The 19,609-nt window shown below is 47.7% G+C and overlaps 1 protein-coding gene across 3 annotated transcripts in view; it reads right to left on the reverse strand.

Moving 5' to 3' along the window:
• Window positions 1-19,609, reverse strand: part of UBR2 (ubiquitin protein ligase E3 component n-recognin 2) — a 1,804,160-nt gene that overhangs the window by 1,027,953 nt on the left and 756,598 nt on the right. For all 3 annotated transcript variants that reach the window (XM_086927821.1, XM_086927820.1, XM_086927822.1), the window contains 2 exons: window positions 19,450-19,552; window positions 10,421-10,469 (listed from right to left, as the gene is read on the reverse strand). In XM_086927821.1, coding sequence (XP_086783947.1) covers window positions 10,421-10,469; window positions 19,450-19,552 — 152 coding nt within the window. The remainder of the gene's footprint in view (window positions 1-10,420; window positions 10,470-19,449; window positions 19,553-19,609) is intronic.

The following is a 19,609-nucleotide window of genomic DNA, read 5'->3' on the forward strand; positions in this document are numbered from 1 at the left end:
GACCACTGGGGCTGTCACGGTCCGGAGAGGAATAGCCTCAGGGTAGCGGGTGGCGTGGTCCACTAGTACCAGGATGAAGCGGTGGCCTTGTCTTGTACGCGGGTCTAGGGGTCCCACAATGTCTATTCCGACCCTCTCAAATGGGGTCGTGACTACTGGAAAGGGTTGCAGGGGGGCCTTTAATTTGCGGCCGCTCTTCCCACTGGCTTGGCACGTGGGGCAAGATCGGCAATGCTGGTGCACATCGTTTCTCATTTTCGGCCAGAAGAAGTGGGTCACTAGGCGGCTGTAGGTTTTATCTTGTCCCAGGTGCCCTGCCAGGGGGACATCGTGGGCCAGATTTAGCAGGAAGTCTCTAAAGCGGAGGGGCACCACTAGTACTCGGTTGGCCCCCAGCTCGGCGATTCGTTGCTCGCTGTACAATAGGTCATTGTCCCAGTAGACCCAATGAGTTCCGGAGGTATCCCCTGCGCTTTGGGCGAGCGCTTGTTGTCGGAGTCCCTCAAGGGAGGGACAGGTCTTCTGCTCCTGACGAAATTGTTCTTGTGTGGGTCCCCCTTCTTGAGCCCACTGGTCAAGATTAGCAAGGTCGGAAGGTTGGGCAAGTTCGAGGGGGACACCATGGTCGGGGGTCTCGGCGGGGGCGACCGGGGGCGGTGGCGCCGGCCATTCTGGTTCTTCGGGGTGAGGGTTGGCACGGGCGGCCATGGACCGGGTGGTGACGCACGCCCAGTCTGGGACGCCCAACATCCCCAAGTGTTCTTTTCGCTCCACGGCTGCCCACGGGGAGCTTTCCAGGTCATTTCCGAGGAGGCAGTCCACGGGGGCGTCGTCTCGGACCGTTACCTTCAGCATGCCGGAGACCCCTCCCCACTCAAAGGGGACGCAGGCCATCCGACACAGACTCTCTGAGTTGTCGGCGGATCGCACAGGGCAGAGAATGTTCGGTAGATATTGTTCTGGGGTCACCAGATGACAGCGGACGGCTGTCACACTGGCCCCGGTGTCTCGAAGGGCTTCGGCCCGTTGTCCATTGATGCTCACCCATTGGCTGTACTTCTGGGTGTTAGCGGGTAGGGGGACCCGCGGGACCATGTCTCTTCCCCCTAAGCACGCGAGAGTCATGGCTGCTGGCTCCCACTCTTGATACTCTTGCTCGTCTGTTTCTTGTTCCTCGGAGATCTGTTCTTCCCCTAGTGCCGCGGCGGCCACCTGGCGGGGTCTTGGACTCTGATACTGCGGGCAGCTTGGGTCGTTTGCATAGTGGCCGACTCGTTGGCATCGGTGACATGTAACATTGGCTCTGTATCCCGGTCGCGCCGGGGTGCTGCCCCGGTTGGCCGGGGGGGTGGTGCTGGTAGTGGGGGCGGCCGGAGTGTTGTCTCTCCCTCGTCCTTGGCCCCCTCCTCCTCCTCTGGGTCGGGGGTGACCATTGTTGTTCCTGTTCTGCTCGTAGGACCCATTCCGGCCCACTCTGGTGATCTCCCACCGGTCAGCTTCGGCTGCGAGCTGCCGGGGATCGGTTAACTTGCTGTCGAGGAGGTGTTGGCGTAGTTCAATAAAGCAATTGTTGGACAGATGCTCCCATACCATCAGATTGAACAGCTGCTCGTAGGTCGTGACGTTGTTCCCTCTGATCCAGCCTTCGAAGGCTCTGCTAAAGTACGTTACATAGTCCACCCAAGTTGTACCTGGAATGCGTGTGCAGTCTCGGAACCGCTGACGGTACATCTCGGGCGTGAGGCCATAGCGGGTGAGGAGGGCCGCTTTCATATGGTCGTAGGAGGTCATCTGGTGGTCTGGGAGCTGTAACAGAGTATCGCGGCCCTCATTGAGGAATTTGCCCCATAGGCCGGCTCCCCAGTCGGCTCTATCGATCCGGTGCGCAGTCATCGCGATTTCATAGGCTTTAAACCATTGCTGGATGTCGTCTTCTCGAAAATATTCTCGGACCACATCCTTGGGGATGTGCACTTTTTTCTCCGTGGACCCTGGGGTGGACGGTCTGTCGGGCACCCCTAACTCTTTATTCTGTTTGCGCAGGTTGATCTCGGCTAGGTTCCGCTCGTGCTCGTACGTTAGTCTTTTTTCCTCGAGCTCCCTTTGCCTCTGTTTCTCCTCTCTTTCTTCTCGGAGGCGAAGGTGCTCTAAGTTTATTTTTTGCTCGGCCAATTTGAGTTCTATGTCCATCTTGAGTCGGGCCATTTCGAGTTCGTGTAGTCGGGCTTTTTCTCTTTCTTGGATCTCGTCTTGCGAGAGACTGGTTCTTTGCCCCTCAGGGCCCGTGCTGGTATTTTTCGCGGTGCTTTGCTCAGGGGCTTCGACATCCCCGGTCTCTGCCCAAGATTCTAGGGCATGCTTAAAATCGTCCTTGGTACTTAGTCCGGTGGTAGCGATACCTAGTTCGATGCAGAACTGCTTTAGTTCACGATGGCTGTATTCCTCGAGTTTTTCCATTTGGAACTTCTCAGTTGATCCGCTCTCTTTAGTCGACATTGTTGTTCGTTGTGGGGTGAGCTACTCTCTGTACGTTATGCGGTGATTCGGATCGCGCCGCTGGCCACCAATGTTAGACGGACCGGGAGGGTCGGCCGAGATTATGGGGAGAGGTCTCCAGGGAGAGCCGTCTCCAACGACTGTACAGATAAGTAACTTCCCCCCCCACAGACGGACACCACACAAGATTGAAGGTTAACGAGACTTTATAGGCAATTCTTAGGTTACGTTGATATGATACAAGGAGGTCTGGACTCAGGGGTCCCCTCGGTTCTGATCTCTGGTTGAGGAAAAGGGGTAGCGGGACAGTCTTAGTTGCCAATGGGTAAAATAGCTCTCAATCCTCGAGCTCGGCGTGTTTGCTGATCGGGCCGTGGAGGAGCCAAGCCGGTCCCGAGATGGACGAAGGATGATCGACGGGCCGTGGAGAAGCCAAGCAGGTCCCGGGATGGATGACGGGTGGTCGACGGGCCGTGGAGAAGCCAAGCAGGTCCCGATGCAGATGACGGTTACAACGGTCCGCGGCCTCGCCAGCAGATCCGGACGACGATGAAGGATGAAGGTTACGACGGCTGTGGCAGCGCCAACAGGCAGGACGATGGTGCACAGGACAGAGCTACGGCAGCGCCAGTAGTCCGTCCAGGATGAGTTCCTCTTTACGTCTCTCGACTCCAAGATACAACTGCCTTCCTGCTCTGGAGCTGCCCCAGTTATAGGGCTGGCGTGCTTTGATGTCCGGACCCTCGCACTTGGAGGTCGGGAGGTCCGGGATGAGGGAGTCCAGACACCCAGCAGGGGGGTGGAGCCAGCGCCCGGGGAGGCGATGGGCGAGCGGCACTGGCCGGGGGAGAGCCATCGACACCTCTTTCTCCCATTGACCTGCCAAGTAGCTCGCTCACCTCCTGGGTGGAGGGTGGTGCCGGAATGTCTGAGGCCGGGCTAGGCCCAGGGTTGAGGTCGATCGGGGGCCAGGCGGCCTCGTGATGAGGTGTCCAAGATGGCGGCCCAGGCTGAGCGCATGGGTCGGCAGTGGATCGGGCCCATGAGGTGATCATGTTCGAGGGCAGGTGTCCCTGAGGGGACGTAGGACGTACAATGGTGGTGTGTGGTGCTGGCGTGACTGGGCTCGGGCCTGGTCGAACCGGGGGAGAGCGGCCCGTCATGTGGCCTGTCCAACACTCTGCACTCACTGTCACTCTGCACTCACTGTCACTCTGCACTCACTGTCACTCTGCACTCACTGTCACTCTGCACTCACTGGCACTCTGCACTCACTGTCACTCTGCACTCACTGTCACTCTGCACTCACTGTCACTCTGCACTCACTGTCACTCTGCACTCACTGTCACTCTGCACTCACTGTCACTCTGCATTCACTGTCACTCTGCACTCACTGTCACTCTTGCAGTGACTCTGCACTCACAGTCACTCTTGCAGTGTCTCTGCATTCACAGTCACTCTCGCAGTGACTCTGCACTCACAGTCACTCTCGCACTCACTCTGCACTCACAGTCACTCTCGCAGTGAGACTGCACTCACAGTCACTCTCGCACTCACTCTGCACTCACAGTCACTCTCGCAGTGAGACTGCACTCACAGTCACCCTCGCACTCACTCTGCACTCAGTCACTCTCGCACTCACAGTCACCCTCAAACTCACTCTGCACTCACAGTCACTCTCGCACTCACTCTGCACTCACAGTCACTCTCGCACTCACAGTCACAGTCACTCTCACACTCACTCTGCACTCACAGTCACTCTCGCACTCACAGTCACAGTCACTCTCACACTCACTCTGCACTCACAGTCACTCTCGCAGTGAGACTGCACTCACAGTCACCCTCGCACTCACTCTGCACTCAGTCACTCTCGCACTCACAGTCACCCTCGAACTCACTCTGCACTCACAGTCACTCTCGCACTCACAGTCACTCTCGCACTCACAGTCACTCTGCACTCACAGTCACTCTGCACTCACAGTCACTCTGGCACTCACTCTGCACTCACAGTCACTCTGGCACTCACTCTGCACTCACAGTCACTCTGGCATTCACGCTGCACTCACAGTCACTCTCGCACTCACAGTCACTTTCACACTCACTCTGCACTCACAGTCACTCTCGCACTCACAGTCACAGTCACCCTCGCACTCACTCTGCACTCACTGTCACTCTGCACTCACTGTCACTCTGCACTCACTGTCACTCTGCACTCACTGGCACTCTGCACTCACTGGCACTCTGCACTCACTGTCACTCTGCACTCACTGTCACTCTGCACTCACTGTCACTCTGCACTCACTGTCACTCTGCACTCACTGTCACTCTGCACTCACTGTCACTCTGCACTCACTGTCACTCTGCATTCACTCTGCACTCACTGTCACTCTTGCAGTGACTCTGCACTCACAGTCACTCTTGCAGTGTCTCTGCATTCACAGTCACTCTTGCAGTGACTCTGCACTCACAGTCACTCTTGCAGTGTCTCTGCATTCACAGTCACTCTCGCAGTGACTCTGCACTCACAGTCACTCTTGCACTCACTCTGCACTCACAGTCACTCTCGCAGTGAGACTGCACTCACAGTCACCCTCGCACTCACTCTGCACTCAGTCACTCTCGCACTCACAGTCACCCTCAAACTCACTCTGCACTCACAGTCACTCTCGCACTCACTCTGCACTCACAGTCACTCTCGCACTCACAGTCACAGTCACTCTCACACTCACTCTGCACTCACAGTCACTCTCGCACTCACAGTCACAGTCACTCTCACACTCACTCTGCACTCACAGTCACTCTCGCAGTGAGACTGCACTCACAGTCACCCTCGCACTCACTCTGCACTCAGTCACTCTCGCACTCACAGTCACCCTCGAACTCACTCTGCACTCACAGTCACTCTCGCACTCACAGTCACTCTCGCACTCACAGTCACTCTGCACTCACAGTCACTCTGCACTCACAGTCACTCTGCACTCACAGTAACTCTGCACTCACAGTAACTCTGCACTCACAGTCACTCTCGCACTCACAGTCACTCTCGCACTCACAGTCACTCTCGCACTCGCAGTCACTCTCGCACTCGCAGTCACTCTCGCACTCACAGTCACTCTGCACTCACAGTCACTCTGCACTCACAGTCACTCTGCACTCACAGTCACTCTCGCACTCAAAGTCACTCTCGCACTCACAGTCACTCTCGCACTCACAGTCACTCTCGCACTCACAGTCACTCTCGCACTCACAGTCACTCTCGCACTCACTCTGCACTCACAGTCACAGTCACTCTCGCACTCACTCTGCACTCACAGTCACAGTCACTCTCGCACTCACTCTGCACTCACAGTCACTCTCGCACTCACTCTGCACTCACAGTCACTCTCGCACTCACTCTGCACTCACAGTCACTCTCGCACTATCTCTGCACTCACTGTCACTCTGGCACTCACTGTCACTCTGTCACTCACTGTCACTCTGGCACTCACTGTCACTCTGTCACTCACTGTCACTCACTGTCACTCACTGTCACTCACTGTCACTCACTGTCACTCTGGCACTCACTGTCACTCACTGTCACTCACTGTCACTCACTCTGCACTCACTGTCACTCACTCTGCACTCACTGTCACTCTGGCATTCACTCTGCACTCACTGTCACTCACTGTCACTCACTGGCACTCTGGCACTCACTCTTCACTCGCTGTCACTCTTGCACTCACTCTGCACTCACTGTCACTGTCGCACTCACTCTGCACTCACTGTCACTGTTGCACTCACTCTGCACTCACTGTCGCTCTCACTCTGCACTCACACTCACTCTGCACTCACTGCAGCTCTCGCAGTCACTCTGCATTCGCAGTCACTCTGCATTCGCCGTCACTCTGCATTCGCCGTCACTCTGCATTCGCCGTCACTCTGCATTCGCCGTCACTCTGCATTCGCCGTCACTCTGCATTCGCCGTCACTCTGCATTCGCCGTCACTCTGCATTCGCCGTCACTCTGCATTCGCCGTCACTCTGCATTCGCCGTCACTCTGCATTCGCCGTCACTCTGCATTCGCCGTCACTCTGCATTCGCCGTCACTCTGCACTCGCTCTTCACTCGCTGTCACTCTTGCACTCACTCCGCACTCGCTGTCACTCTGCACTCGCTCTTCACTCGCTGTCACTCTTGCACTCACTCTGCACTCGCTCTTCACTCGCTGTCACTCTTGCACTCACTCTGCACTCACACTCACTCTGCAGTCACTCTGCATTCGCAGTCACTCTGCATTCGCAGTCACTCTGCATTCGCAGTCACTCTGCATTCGCAGTCACTCTGCATTCGCAGTCACTCTGCATTCGCAGTCACTCTGCATTCGCAGTCACTCTGCATTCGCAGTCACTCTGCATTCGCAGTCACTCTGCATTCGCAGTCACTCTGCATTCGCAGTCACTCTGCATTCGCCGTCACTCTGCACTCGCTCTTCACTCGCTGTCACTCTTGCACTCACTCCGCACTCGCTGTCACTCTGCACTCGCTCTTCACTCGCTGTCACTCTTGCACTCACTCTGCACTCGCTGTCACTCTGCACTCGCTGTCACTCTGCACTCGCTGTCACTCTGCACTCGCTGTCACTCTGCACTCGCTGTCACTCTGCACTCGCTGTCACTCTGCACTCGCTGTCACTCTGCACTCACTCTGCACTCACTGTCACTCTGCACTCACTGTCACTCCTGCACTCACTTTGCACTCACTGTCAATCGTACTCACTCTACTCTGCACTCACTGTCGCTCTCGCACTCTCTCTGCACTCACTGTCACTCGCACTCACTGTCACTCTCGCACTCACTCTGCACTCACTGTCGCTCTCGCACTCACTCTGCACGAGCCCTAAACAAGTGACTAGTCTGTGAACGCTGCACTACTCCAAAACGCGAACATGACATATCACTGTATGACACCTGCTGGAGGGGAGGCAGCCATCTTAGTAAACTACACCGCTAGGCCACATATCTTTTGATTGCATGCAAAATTTAGGCACCGCCGCAGGCATATACCGAGGGGGAAAACACACACACCGAGCCCAAGTAAAATCATTAACAGCTCCCCACAAACAGGCTAATGATTCTGCGAACGTGGTAGTGAGTGGATGGGCCAACAATACGACGAGACACTGACCCGCGCCCTCCCGGACACGTGGCTCTTGGCTACACGTTCGTAGCTCGCGGCCGATAAAGAGTTAAAAGAATTTCCTAAATATATATATATGGGCAACACATTGTGTCCAAATGGGTGCCAAGGAGTTCCAGATGTGAGAAGCTGCGCTCCCAACTCCTGGCTGCTCCTAAATAAAGGAAAGTAATCCTGCAATTCAGCTGCAGCCGCCGCTGCCAAGAACAACTCCCAGATAGGATGGCAAGCAGCAGAGCGCATCTGGAGAGTGTTAGGGAACACAGGTGGGGGGGACTGAAGAGACCCGTCTGTGAGTGGAGACAGAGAGAGAACGAGACAGCGGGCAGGGAAGAGAGTGGAGATAGGTAGAGAATTGGGGAGGGGGGAGGAGTGAGGGTGAAAAGCACGTGAGAGAGGTGTGGACCCCTTAAGAAGAGGAAAATCAAAAAGGGGCTAGGGTAGAAGAATGTTCTGGCCTGGGATATCAGGGTTGGGGGGCGGGGGAATCTCGCGGGTGCAAGGTTGAAACTGCATAGCTGTTGTTTGAGAGAGGAGTGGGGTGTTTTGAATCGTTGACCAACGAGAAACGGAGAGGAGAGAGAAAAGGGGCGAGAGAAACAGATGGTCGAGAGGAGAGAGAACCCGAAGGGAGATGCTTAAGAGAGAGAAATCATTGCAAGATTGGAGGAGAGAGAAACAGGAGACTAGGTTACAGAAACAGAGGGAGAGGAAACCTGGGAGAGGAGAGAAAGACGAGAGAAGCGTAAACGTGAAGCAGATTGGTGAGAAACATGTGACACAATGAGAGGGACTGGAGAGAAACACATGAAACTGCAACATGCCAGGGGTGGCTAGATAGAAACGCACGCGAGGGAGGTTGAAAGGAGGGTTTTACAGTGGGAGAGAAACAGGAGAAGCTGCGAGGAGAGAGTAGAGTGACTGGAAGTGTGACAGTGTGACAGGGGGGGGGGTAGACAAGGTGCAAATGCCACAAGGCTAGAGGGGGCCAGACTTCGAGGAGCCACTAAAGTGTGTGGGCCCCGTCCGGCCCGGGCACAATCCCGCACAGGCAGCCAGGCATGTAGGCATTCATTCAGAGATTGTAAATATTTCCAAAAGTCCATCACGCTCCTTGCCAGAGTTTCCACCGCCTCGCAGCACGTTACTCAAGAGAGGTTTGTTCAGTTTTGACGCCGACACGTTGGTGTGTACAGCACACGTCGCTGCCCCTGCTAGCCAAGTTTCTGACACCATTGAAGCAAAAGAACGCACTCCTTTCTTGGGGTGATGTGGCCACTGCGACCGAAGAGCAGAGAGTAGCCGGAGGCATCTGAAAAATGCACGGAGAAGAGCAGGACGGTTCATGGAGGCACGTCTGCGCTGCGAGGGGGCCTGGCCACGAGAGCACACAGCAAAGAATGGTGCACGCGCGCCCGGCATCTGTCTTCAATTACTGCGGGCCCTGACAGCTGGTAATTGAAGATATATGCCCTTCTGCTGCACGTGTCCACACGGAATATGCAGGAAGCGGAGCAACTCTACAGCCTATGGTCTATCGCGTGCTGGCTTGTAAAAACACAGCCATGCAAGGGCCAATTGCCATGCAGCTGACCTAAATAACGACCAAAAATCAAAAGCTTCTCTGGAATTCGTAGGTTAGATTTTCGAAGTCCTCACAAAAGGACTCTGAAGCCACGCCCACTTCGTGGGACGTAGGCCAAGCCCTTAAAAGGACTGGATAAAACAGAAATCATCATGTCTGAACCACATCAAACATGGTTAATAGCGAGATCTGGTTTGAGATTTTACAGCTGCAAGAGCTAATGAACTACGCATTTCGTCCTCTGAGAATCCTTAAGTGGGGGGCAATAGCTAACTCCGAGCTGGGTTAGGACAATGAACTCTTTTACAGCCTACCAGGATTCATCATGTTTAAAAGGAGGTAATAAAGGAGTTTGGTTAGCAGCAGGGCTCCATAAATAACCATGTATCCGAGGTGAGGAAGAGCCTGCTTTAGTTTACAGTTGAAGTCTGGGTCAGAGTCAAGTGGCAGTGTCTCAAAATCAAACCGAAACATTAACAGGTCCTTTTATACCTTCAGGCTAAAATCAGCAACTACAACCAGGGAGGGACATATGGTCCTCGCACAAATCCATATTAACCCAGGATAAGTTCAAACGTTCCTCCTTCACAGATCAGATAATAGCTAGAAGGGGAATTGGATAGTGACATTCTTTCCCCTGGGACACTAAGGAGAGAGCCTTACCACCCTTCAAGATGTAGTAAAAAACCTATCATTTTTTTCCCCTCATTGTTAAATCAACTCAGATTGCAATCTGATTGCAATGAGGCCTTTCTAGCTTCTATATCATTACCTCCATAATTAGGGTGGGGTTGGTAACTTTTGTTACCGGCCAAATGAACTTCAGAGATTTGCAGCAAAATCATATATCCTAGGAGTTTCCAAGAGATTCTGGCTGTTGAAAGCAGCCAAAATCTCTGAGCAAAACTATGGGGAGCATAGAGGAATCTGGAGCAGTATTTTTAATTCTTCCGATATTTTCAAACTCCTTATACCCTGCTTTTTCCCCCCGCAGTTGAGTTATTGGTTCGCTGCACTATGGTGGTAGGACAATAACAGGAGGAATAACAGGGCACTCAGTATGAGGCCTTAGTGCAATTGTGCAACATTTCTTTTTGGCAGATTAGTAAAAATGAAATATCTGTTGGAAATGAACAGCAGGGCAAGATCACCCAATATCATACCTGTATCTTCTCTATTTTGCCTTTTTAGTTTCCTTTGTGCTTCTTCTGCCTATATAACAACATAAACGTTTGTTAGTAAAAACAATCAAGGCGGAAAGTACAATAACATTAACACTGAAACAACACCACACTATCACATTTCATTATGGTATAATATGTGTTCCCTGCTGTGCCTGGAGGAGGGATCTATCTGCTTTGTGTACAGCGATGGAAGCTCATTGCAGGAGGACAGTGGAGTTTTCTTCATGGGTCATGATGCCGGCTTAAAATTGTGGTTTGGGAATAGTGTGTGTGTGGGTCTTTACTTGTATGTTCCTAGCTGGGTTTGAGGCTGGGGTTTACCTGGTCTATGTGTAGTACTGGGGTATCCTCTCCGCAGGAAAGGGTACCTGCCTTCCCACTGGTCTTGTTGTGAGCTGTATAGTAAGGGATCAGATGTTTGGATTTACACTTCCCTAGTTCCATGCCAGTGTAGGGCGTGTCTTCTCTGTGTGTGAGCTGGATCAGAACTTCCCCCAGTACCCCACCTCCTGAGCTTCAGGCTTGTGAGATAATGAGTGGGGTTTGGCATGGAGCAGTTGTCTGAACCCTTCCTGGCTTGGCCTTAACTGCTTTGTTTACAATGCAGAGTTGCCTGGTGATCGTGTGAAGGGTATTGTGATTTCCTGGTCCATCCTAGGGCTCCTTTTTGCCCTGTCACATTTAGATTTGGGGTTTATGATCCATGTACACCTCATACAGTTTTGGGACTTCTCTGCAGTAGTAACTCCTGTTTTATTCTGCCTTTAACTTATATTTTGTACTCAAGATAAAGTTTCACTCAAAGTGTCCCACATAAGGCATTCAAATGTCAAACATAAGCACAGTGAACTTGTGGAATGTAACACGAGGGAACTCAAAACCAGGCAGCTATGCTGTACTTTTTTATTTTTAGGCGTGTTGTTGGGGAGGTGGTAGGAGGAGGAGATGAACTGTCCTCATACGATGACCTATGTTTTTGCTTGTTGCCTCTGGAGAGTGTGCTTTACCTCCTTATTCCACTATGAAGTCCTTCCTTCCCACTGCCTTTTTATATTGGTGTGCATCATTTGTTAAGTGTTGGGCTTGGTTGAGTTGAAGGAGCCGGGTTACCAGGTCATCTTCAGGTGTACTGCAATTCTGCCTTTGCACCTCCTTTGTCCCTATGCTGATGGCTGCTGGTATTGCTTCATTCAGCAAGCACAGTATTTCAGCCCAGATTTTTTTTACCATTGGGTGGAGTCTTGTGTGGTATTTACAGACTGCTGTAGATTAGTGCTCGGACTTGAATGCTTGCATTCTGTTGCGATCATTGCTTATTCCTTGTTCAACTTGGGGCTCATCTGTCACTGCGCTTGATTTCCCGGGGCAGTTTTACACTTAGCGCTGGCTCACGTTTTGGGCTGGGAGTGGGAGGAGATTCTGGATTTTTGCTTTGTCTTTTGTCCCATCTCACAACTTTATGGGCTTGTGCTTAAGTGAGTTTTCTGCCCTGCCCTACCCTGCATTTTTGCAGGTTCTGCTTTTCTCTGGGCTTCCACCTGTGTCCTGTTTTAATTGGGTGCCCTGCCACATACCTTTTTCCCCAGTGGGTGTGCTCCCCTGTGGAACGGGTAGCTGGCTTAGGTTTTCTGGTGCATCTTCCAATCTCTTTGCCATTGTTTTGTGTTGTTTAAGGGTACTGTGGTGGTAGTCCGGTTGAGTTGCATCCCGCTTGGTCATCTGACTCTTCCAGTGGTATTGCAGCTTTCGTTGCATGGTCTTACCCCCTCCAGTTTGTTTGGTATCTGGGATGATTGTGTGCTGTCCCTTTGCACTTAAAAGGAAGGTAATGTTGTCACTTTTTGAGCACACCCTAACTTCCCCAGTAAGCTAGCTAGCCTTGAGTTTCGCTTGACATTGTATTGTAAGGATGTTTCCTGCCAACCATGCTGGAGGCATTGAGTTCTAGTGTTACCCTTGTGTGTGGTGAGGTCTCTGATCGGTGATTAATTAATATCCCCCTCTTGGCTAGGAGCTGTTATCCCACTGTGTGTTTGATGCTTCAGTCTGTTTTGCCTTGTGCCCCTATTGCATGCTAGACTTGGAATTTTGGATGTGTTGTCCAGTCATCGCCCTGGGCTGATTATAACTTCTTGATCCCCTCCACCTTTCATCCAATTGCTTTGGTCTGTGGGTGCTAGAGGATGTCCCCCACCTTCTCCTATTGCTTTTGGTATCTTTGTTATGACCTGCCACGGCCATCCTTTTGCCCCGCAAGTCTCTTCCACTCCCTACGTTTGTATTAGGATTCCTTTGGAGTGGTTTATACATTTGCTTGTAAGTTGTTCCATGTCTTAGACTTTGGCTGTGCCCTAAGTGAACCTCTCCAACATTCCAGTATTATGCTGAGATTGTTTCGTTGGTACCATCAGCATTACTATTACACTTCCATGTCTGCTAGTCCTGTAAGCTAGTCCTTTATGGGCCCACCACATAGTATCTAACATTTTGGTGTGGGTTCGGTGATGTATTTGGGGGGGGGGGGGGGGGGGCTCTGTCTTATTAACTTTCCCTTCTTTGGTGTGCTGTTTGTTTGAATCCTCTTCTTGTTGAGTGAAGTGCGTATTTGCCACAATCTGGGTTTGACTATTTCAGTGAATCCGAAACAGAAAATGCTTTATTCGATTTTAAATGCCTCATAAAACCATAAAAGCAGAAGAATACAAACAGAGCAATTCATTTAAAATTTACATTTTTGAACAATACAGTACATTAACAGCTGCCCCCATAAGAACAAAAGTACTACAGTTTTCAAAACCAGCAATTTATGTTGTTCCTCCTTTTCAGTATACTTTTTAAAAAGCCAGTCATAATTCCAATAACGTACACATTATCCAATATTTGTAAGAACAAAAAGGCTGGTCGACATTGCCGCCATGCTCCTGGTTTTAAAAAAGGGATAATCCCATCTTGTACGTTCGTTAGCATAAAAGTTACAAAAAAGAATAACATGCATTGTGGTTTGAGGAGATAGATTATCGCACGGGCAAAGACAGAGATGCCTAGACCAGTGGTTTGTGGCTGGAAAAGAATCCAGGCGATGGAAACAATCAAACCTGAACCTGGTCAGGACATATCTATCGTACCTGCCTAGGCACCACTCTAAATAAGGTTGAATAGAGCTGCAGGCCAGGGTCATTTGGTGCTGAAGCACTGTGGTTTTGTTAATTTCCAGCCCAATTCTTAGAGACTCGAAATGATTTAAGCATAAAACTTTAAGCTCTTTTCTAGATATTGTGCACATTGAATTTGGATTAGTATAAAAATCAGATCTGCATAAATCATTTGACAGCTTTCTGATATAGTTTAACCAGGGAATTTTGCCAACTTGATCTAGTCCCAAAGAGTCTTTTATAATATCTCTATTTAACCCTAAATTGGGTGACGTCCAGTCTCTATGCCAATGTAACATAGGTTGCATTTTATTCACATCGGCAATATGGGATATCCCCAGTTCACTATGGCAGTTAAAAACAGACAAACTCTGAGGGACAGCTAATATGAATCTTAAAAAAAACATTTTCTATCACTTGTTTGGAGGAAACATCATGAAATCCCCAGACTATTTCAGTGTCTTTCTGGATCCATGCCTTTGTGTGTATATGTGATTTACCATCTTGGGGCTGCATCTACTGGACTGAGCCTTACTTTTCTGTAGCTCTGGGTATTGTTCTGTTGACTTTATTTGATACCCGTTGTCTCTGCTTCTCTCTTGCCCAGTTGGTTTGTGATGGTACATGTTCTTTTGGTTTTGCCTTCCTGTTCTTGCTACTCACCCTGTTCTCACATGTTTGCTTGAAATGGGGTGTCCCTGCTCTGCTGGGGTATAACAGATTTACTGCTTTATGATCCCTTATAGCTTCTTTCCACACATCACTGGCTGTATGTGATAGGTGCCTTGCCGGAGGAAGTGTTCATTTTTATTACTGTCTTTTTCAAGCATGGGAGTTGGCTTTTATAGGAGTCATGTTTAGGAGGCTGATCCTTTGGACAGACTAGTGGTTGCTTCTGCATTTGTGTTGCTAGTGTGTGTCAGTTTGCTTTGGAGAAGACTCTTTGGCATGAGTTGAGTGAATGTTTCCTGATATTTGAGATATTACCGAGGAGACTCCGTCTGATGAGAGGAAATGATTCAAGCATGTGAATTTATGAAGATCCAACACTAGAGAACATGGATTTACAAACCTCATGGCAGATTTATTTAAATTTTTTAAGTGATTCAAGTGGCAGTGGCAGATGAAGGAAACTAAATGAAACTCAGCTCTGATCCTGATTTATCAGACACCAACACAGGAGTGGTACCTTGAAAAGATTACATTTGGTTCAAATATTTTTTACACATGAATCAGTTCAAGACATCTGGTACGCAAAAAAAAGTGAAGACCTGATTCCACAGGGATACTATAACTACTCTGAGAAGGTGAAAAGAAGCAAGGATAGGAGAATTCAACCATATCCATGTTAAATATTTTTGATACAATGCCAATATTAGAAGATTATATATTACAATGTTTTCCCATTTACCCAATTATGCATAATAATTATACAATATGAGAATTGTACTCTTCAAATTACTCTGAAACTCAAAGAGATAATTCCATAGCATGCAGGTTACCAAATACTGGCATCATAAATCTGATAACTAAAAATGTATATTTGTGAGGTTCTGTCAAAATTAAAACTACGTACGAGGACAATCATTTTACGAATTCCAATAAATTCAGAAAGGCTTTTGAACCTGAAACCAACAAGACACAGAAGAGTAGTGTAGGAGGATTTTGTCCCACCTTTTCCGGAGGAAACAACATTAACATTTTTGAGGATTTAACATTAAGGAAATTATAAAAACGACTCCAAGCCAAATCACTTTTGAAGACTTAAACAGCCATGCTTCCAAACATAGCAAAGATCCAGAATTTTGTATTTGGTGCATCCTTTGCTGAATGAGAACATGAGGCTGTTAAGCATAAGCCTGGTGCAACGCATGGCCACAGCTAATGGAAATCAAGCGGAATTCATAGCAGGGAGAAGCACAGCAAATAACTTGCAAAAACTAGGGCTGATCCTAGATTCCAATAACCGGAGAAATGAGTTTTGCAAGATGGTGAGCGTAGATGCAGAAAACCATTGAATATCTTGACTGACATACTATCATTTAAGTATTGAGACGATTAGGAGTGAGGTTAATGTATCGGAGATGTGCTGAGCTGATTTACACAAGGGCATGTGGTTACATCCAATAGTTTTGACCTGGGGAGAAGAACACAGAAGGAGCCCTATCAGGGCCCATGTTATTTACTAAAGAAAGACCTACGGATGTCCATATTAATGAAGGAATTCTGAGAAAAGAACATAATGGTGTCATTGAACAAGATAATTTGTCTTGATGTGTTTGATACATTGCTATATAACAAACAAGACTGCCGGTACCCTAAAGTCCAGGGGGTAGAGGTTACTTTGCATTGCACTGAGGAGTGGTAAAGGTATAAATGATGCAGTGTAGTTAGATGGATTTCAAGTGAAAGTGATTGGCAAGCCTTACAGACCTGAAAAAAGGTGTGTAGTGCTCTGGAAGAAATGTATGGTAAAATGTTTCTGCTGGATACACTTCTCTACCTGAAGATTCCTCACCTCATGCGTCTCCCTCAGGTGTCAGACTAGATCCACTGTGAAATACCGCCCCTTACCAGGCAGTGGCATCAGGGTTCAAACTCAGCACCAGTACCTCCAGTGATGTGACTTCACAGAGCCACATATGGCACCAACTCAGCGCTATGACATTAGTTCCCCCTCACAGAGATGAGATCAACAAACTTAGGAATCCAGTGAAGAAAACTAACTTGGAACCTTATTTAACATAGAAAAATACTGCTGAAAGGCGAAATCGGCAAGTCAGCAACGAGTCTTCAGGTGGACACAGTATCCCTACAAGCCTAGATGCAGAGCTCATGGTTGAGTATTATGTGTGATAAAGAATATGACGGGATCACTTGTTACAGCCTACCCCTACATACCCGCTAAAAACACAACAGGGCAATGCCAAAGAAACCGCCTCACCCCTGCAAGGTGGGCCAACCTCCCTACCATTGAAAATGTATTTAGTTTCCATTTTCTCTTTACATTTTTCTTAATTTTACATAGTTATTAATTTTAAACAGTACATCAATACCACAGTATACTCCTGGGCTACCCTGCACTCTAGAGGCTAGGGTATCCGAAGAGGACTGGCCAGAGGCCTGTCACAATCAACAACATGAAATACAAAATGAAAGATGAATTAGGTGGAGTAGTTCCTCTGCTTCTTCTTTGGCAGGATTTGGAAACCAAAAGAGATGAGAAAGAATAAGGAAGTGAAGCTCATATTAGGAGCTCCAATCGAATGGACCGAACAAGAGAAAGGGGGACACCTGATGAAACTCAAAACTGAAACAGATGTGAAGACAAAAATACACAGACTTAACATTTAACAGTAATAATGCAGCTGGGCGTAGAACAATCAGAAGTCCGGAACAATCAGGTCCACACTGAGGTCTGGTTAACAGTAAAGAGAAAACCGAAATCAGACTTCATAAAAAATAACGATATCCAAATATTCAAAAGAAATCCACCATCAAAAGGGCTGGTTCACAGACAATACAAAGCATAACAGAAATGGTAACTTTGCCCTGGAGAAGCACCTCCATTTAATAACCCTAACAAAGCATATCCCATGCTATCCTACACACTCCCCTACAGTGGTACAGGGTGTAGACAAAATAGCATACCCAAATCAGATCAGCCCAATACACCACAAACTAGCCTGGGTCACCAGACAACCAGTTATGGTTTGCATAAAGAACCTACCTTTCCTAATTAGAGGGATTCCATCAATATAAAACACAAATAGAAGAGCAACGGAACTGTGTGTCAAGTTTTCTCCGGCCGACTCACCATGAATAAAACAAGCACTGACAAATGCTAAAAAACGTATAATTGAAAGTCCTTCTGATGAGTTTAGAGACCCAATAAGTCAGCAAACGCGCACCTTGTCACCCATACATCACATTTATCCACTGAAAAAATAATTCTTTCATTCAGACACTTACACATCCACAATAAAACAGATACACAAACTCAATAACTATATGATGGATAAATCAAAAAAATAAAAGTAGAAACAAAAATGCTGCCACTTAAACCTGACAGATATGCTTGCGATACAAAAATACAATTTAACATAGCAGTGGGCAGCAATCTTGCAATGGTATTGTACATGGTGCATTATTCTAATAAACTACAAACACAGCTGCCATGTTCCTAAGTACTGCATTGACCATCTTGAAGTGGAAAAAACAATTATAAACTATGCACAATACCATTATAAAAAGGCCGCTCAGCAAACATCGCACTGGGTGCCATATTCAAATGCTAAACAGCATAGTATATCACTGTTGTATTGATCCAAGATGATCAACATAATGCCTTTAAAACATGGTGGAAATGTTTAAAAGGTAAAGGAATGATACACTATGAACAATGACATTTCAAGGTGGCAGCCCTATTTAGTAACAGTGTCCACACAAGATGTAGGATACTTTAGATGAAATGAGCGGCAAGCTAGCAGCCCAGGTGGACTGTTGTGGGAAGAACAGGAAAAAATGGATAACAGGGAAAGAAATCAAAGGAGACATTAAAGAAAAAGATGGAATACTAAAGAACTGGCCACCTGCCAAACAATCATGCTAATTTTCAGACATATATGAACATGTGGTCAGGGTAAGTGCAATTACTAAGATCAATTGAGCCAACAGCAGAAATGAGCTAAGCCATTGCAGAAAGTATTGGTAAATATGCATGAATAAGCAGGGTTTCACAGTGACCTGTTGTTGCACTTTTCTTTTTTAAAAGAAGATTTTTTTTATGAGAGACAAAAAGCCTCTGAAGAGCTACAAACTGCATTGAAGGAGTGGAAAGAAGAAAACTGATGCTCAACGGAGGGGACACTTTATAGCTCCTGTTCATCACAAGACACCTCTTCCGGCACAGATATGAAGCTTCATATTGGCACCCCCTACCATTGGAGGAGAGCTATAGAGGAAGCTTTTCTGAACCAGTCTAGTGCCTGAAAAGATATTCAAGAAGTGAGGTACTTGTATATAAGACAACTTCCTACATATAAACAAAAATAGTAATTAAACGCAGGTCACCAGACATTTTAGAAAGGCTCATAAAAAAGAAATGTGCTTTCTGGATCAAGTATGTAGAGGGACCATGTAAGTTTTTAATGCCTGTTTATTTGCTCACATTAAAGTCCACATTTAAAAGCGATAACAGGGGGGCAGTGCCAATTGATTGTATTTTAGAATTGTTAAACTAGAGACTTTGAAAGAACTACTTCATCATGGACTTTTACTTAAGTGAGTACTAAGACTAGGGAATAATTTTAAAAAAGTACAAGCTTAAATTAATAACTGTACAAAGAGGATTTCAAAATCAGATGTCTTCACAATTAGATTTTTGCATATTCCTCATAAACCTCAAAGTATAATCCTTTTTAAATCATAAATAACGGTTTAATAATTATACACCAACTGATGGCAAGACATATACATTTAAAAGGGTCTAGAGGATTCCCTTCATATTTACCTGCCCACAATCTGCCTTTTATCGTTCAAGGTCAAGAGTACATGAGAAATGTTCAGTCTCACTCAGGTTGACAGCCTGTAATTTGCAGGACACTACAGCTTCCTAAATAAGTTGGGATTCAGGTCTTCAAGAAAAGATAACAGGCCATTTTAACACAGTATAGGTACACCACTGGTATCAGGCAATTGTAACACTATCGGTACACTCTCTGACACTGAATCGATGACTAACTTTTGTCTCAATTATTGTGTGTGTTATATTATCCAGTACTGGTATAGCAGGATAACAATATGTAATCACATCCAAGAGATTTAGAAATATCTGAACACATTTACTTTGATTACCTTTGATTGCTCAGCTCTTGAATAATGAGAGAAGTACAGGTTAAACTCCTTTGTGCATTCAGGTTTGAGTTCATACAACCCTCTGCCCGTTAATCCTGGTTTCCTGCAAGAAAAAATAAGTTTACCTGATAATGTCGAGCATTAAAAATAATAGGCATAT

Source organism: Lissotriton vulgaris, chromosome 6 (assembly GCF_964263255.1).
Source record: "Lissotriton vulgaris chromosome 6, aLisVul1.2, whole genome shotgun sequence".
Classification (NCBI taxonomy): Eukaryota; Metazoa; Chordata; class Amphibia; order Caudata; family Salamandridae; genus Lissotriton; species Lissotriton vulgaris.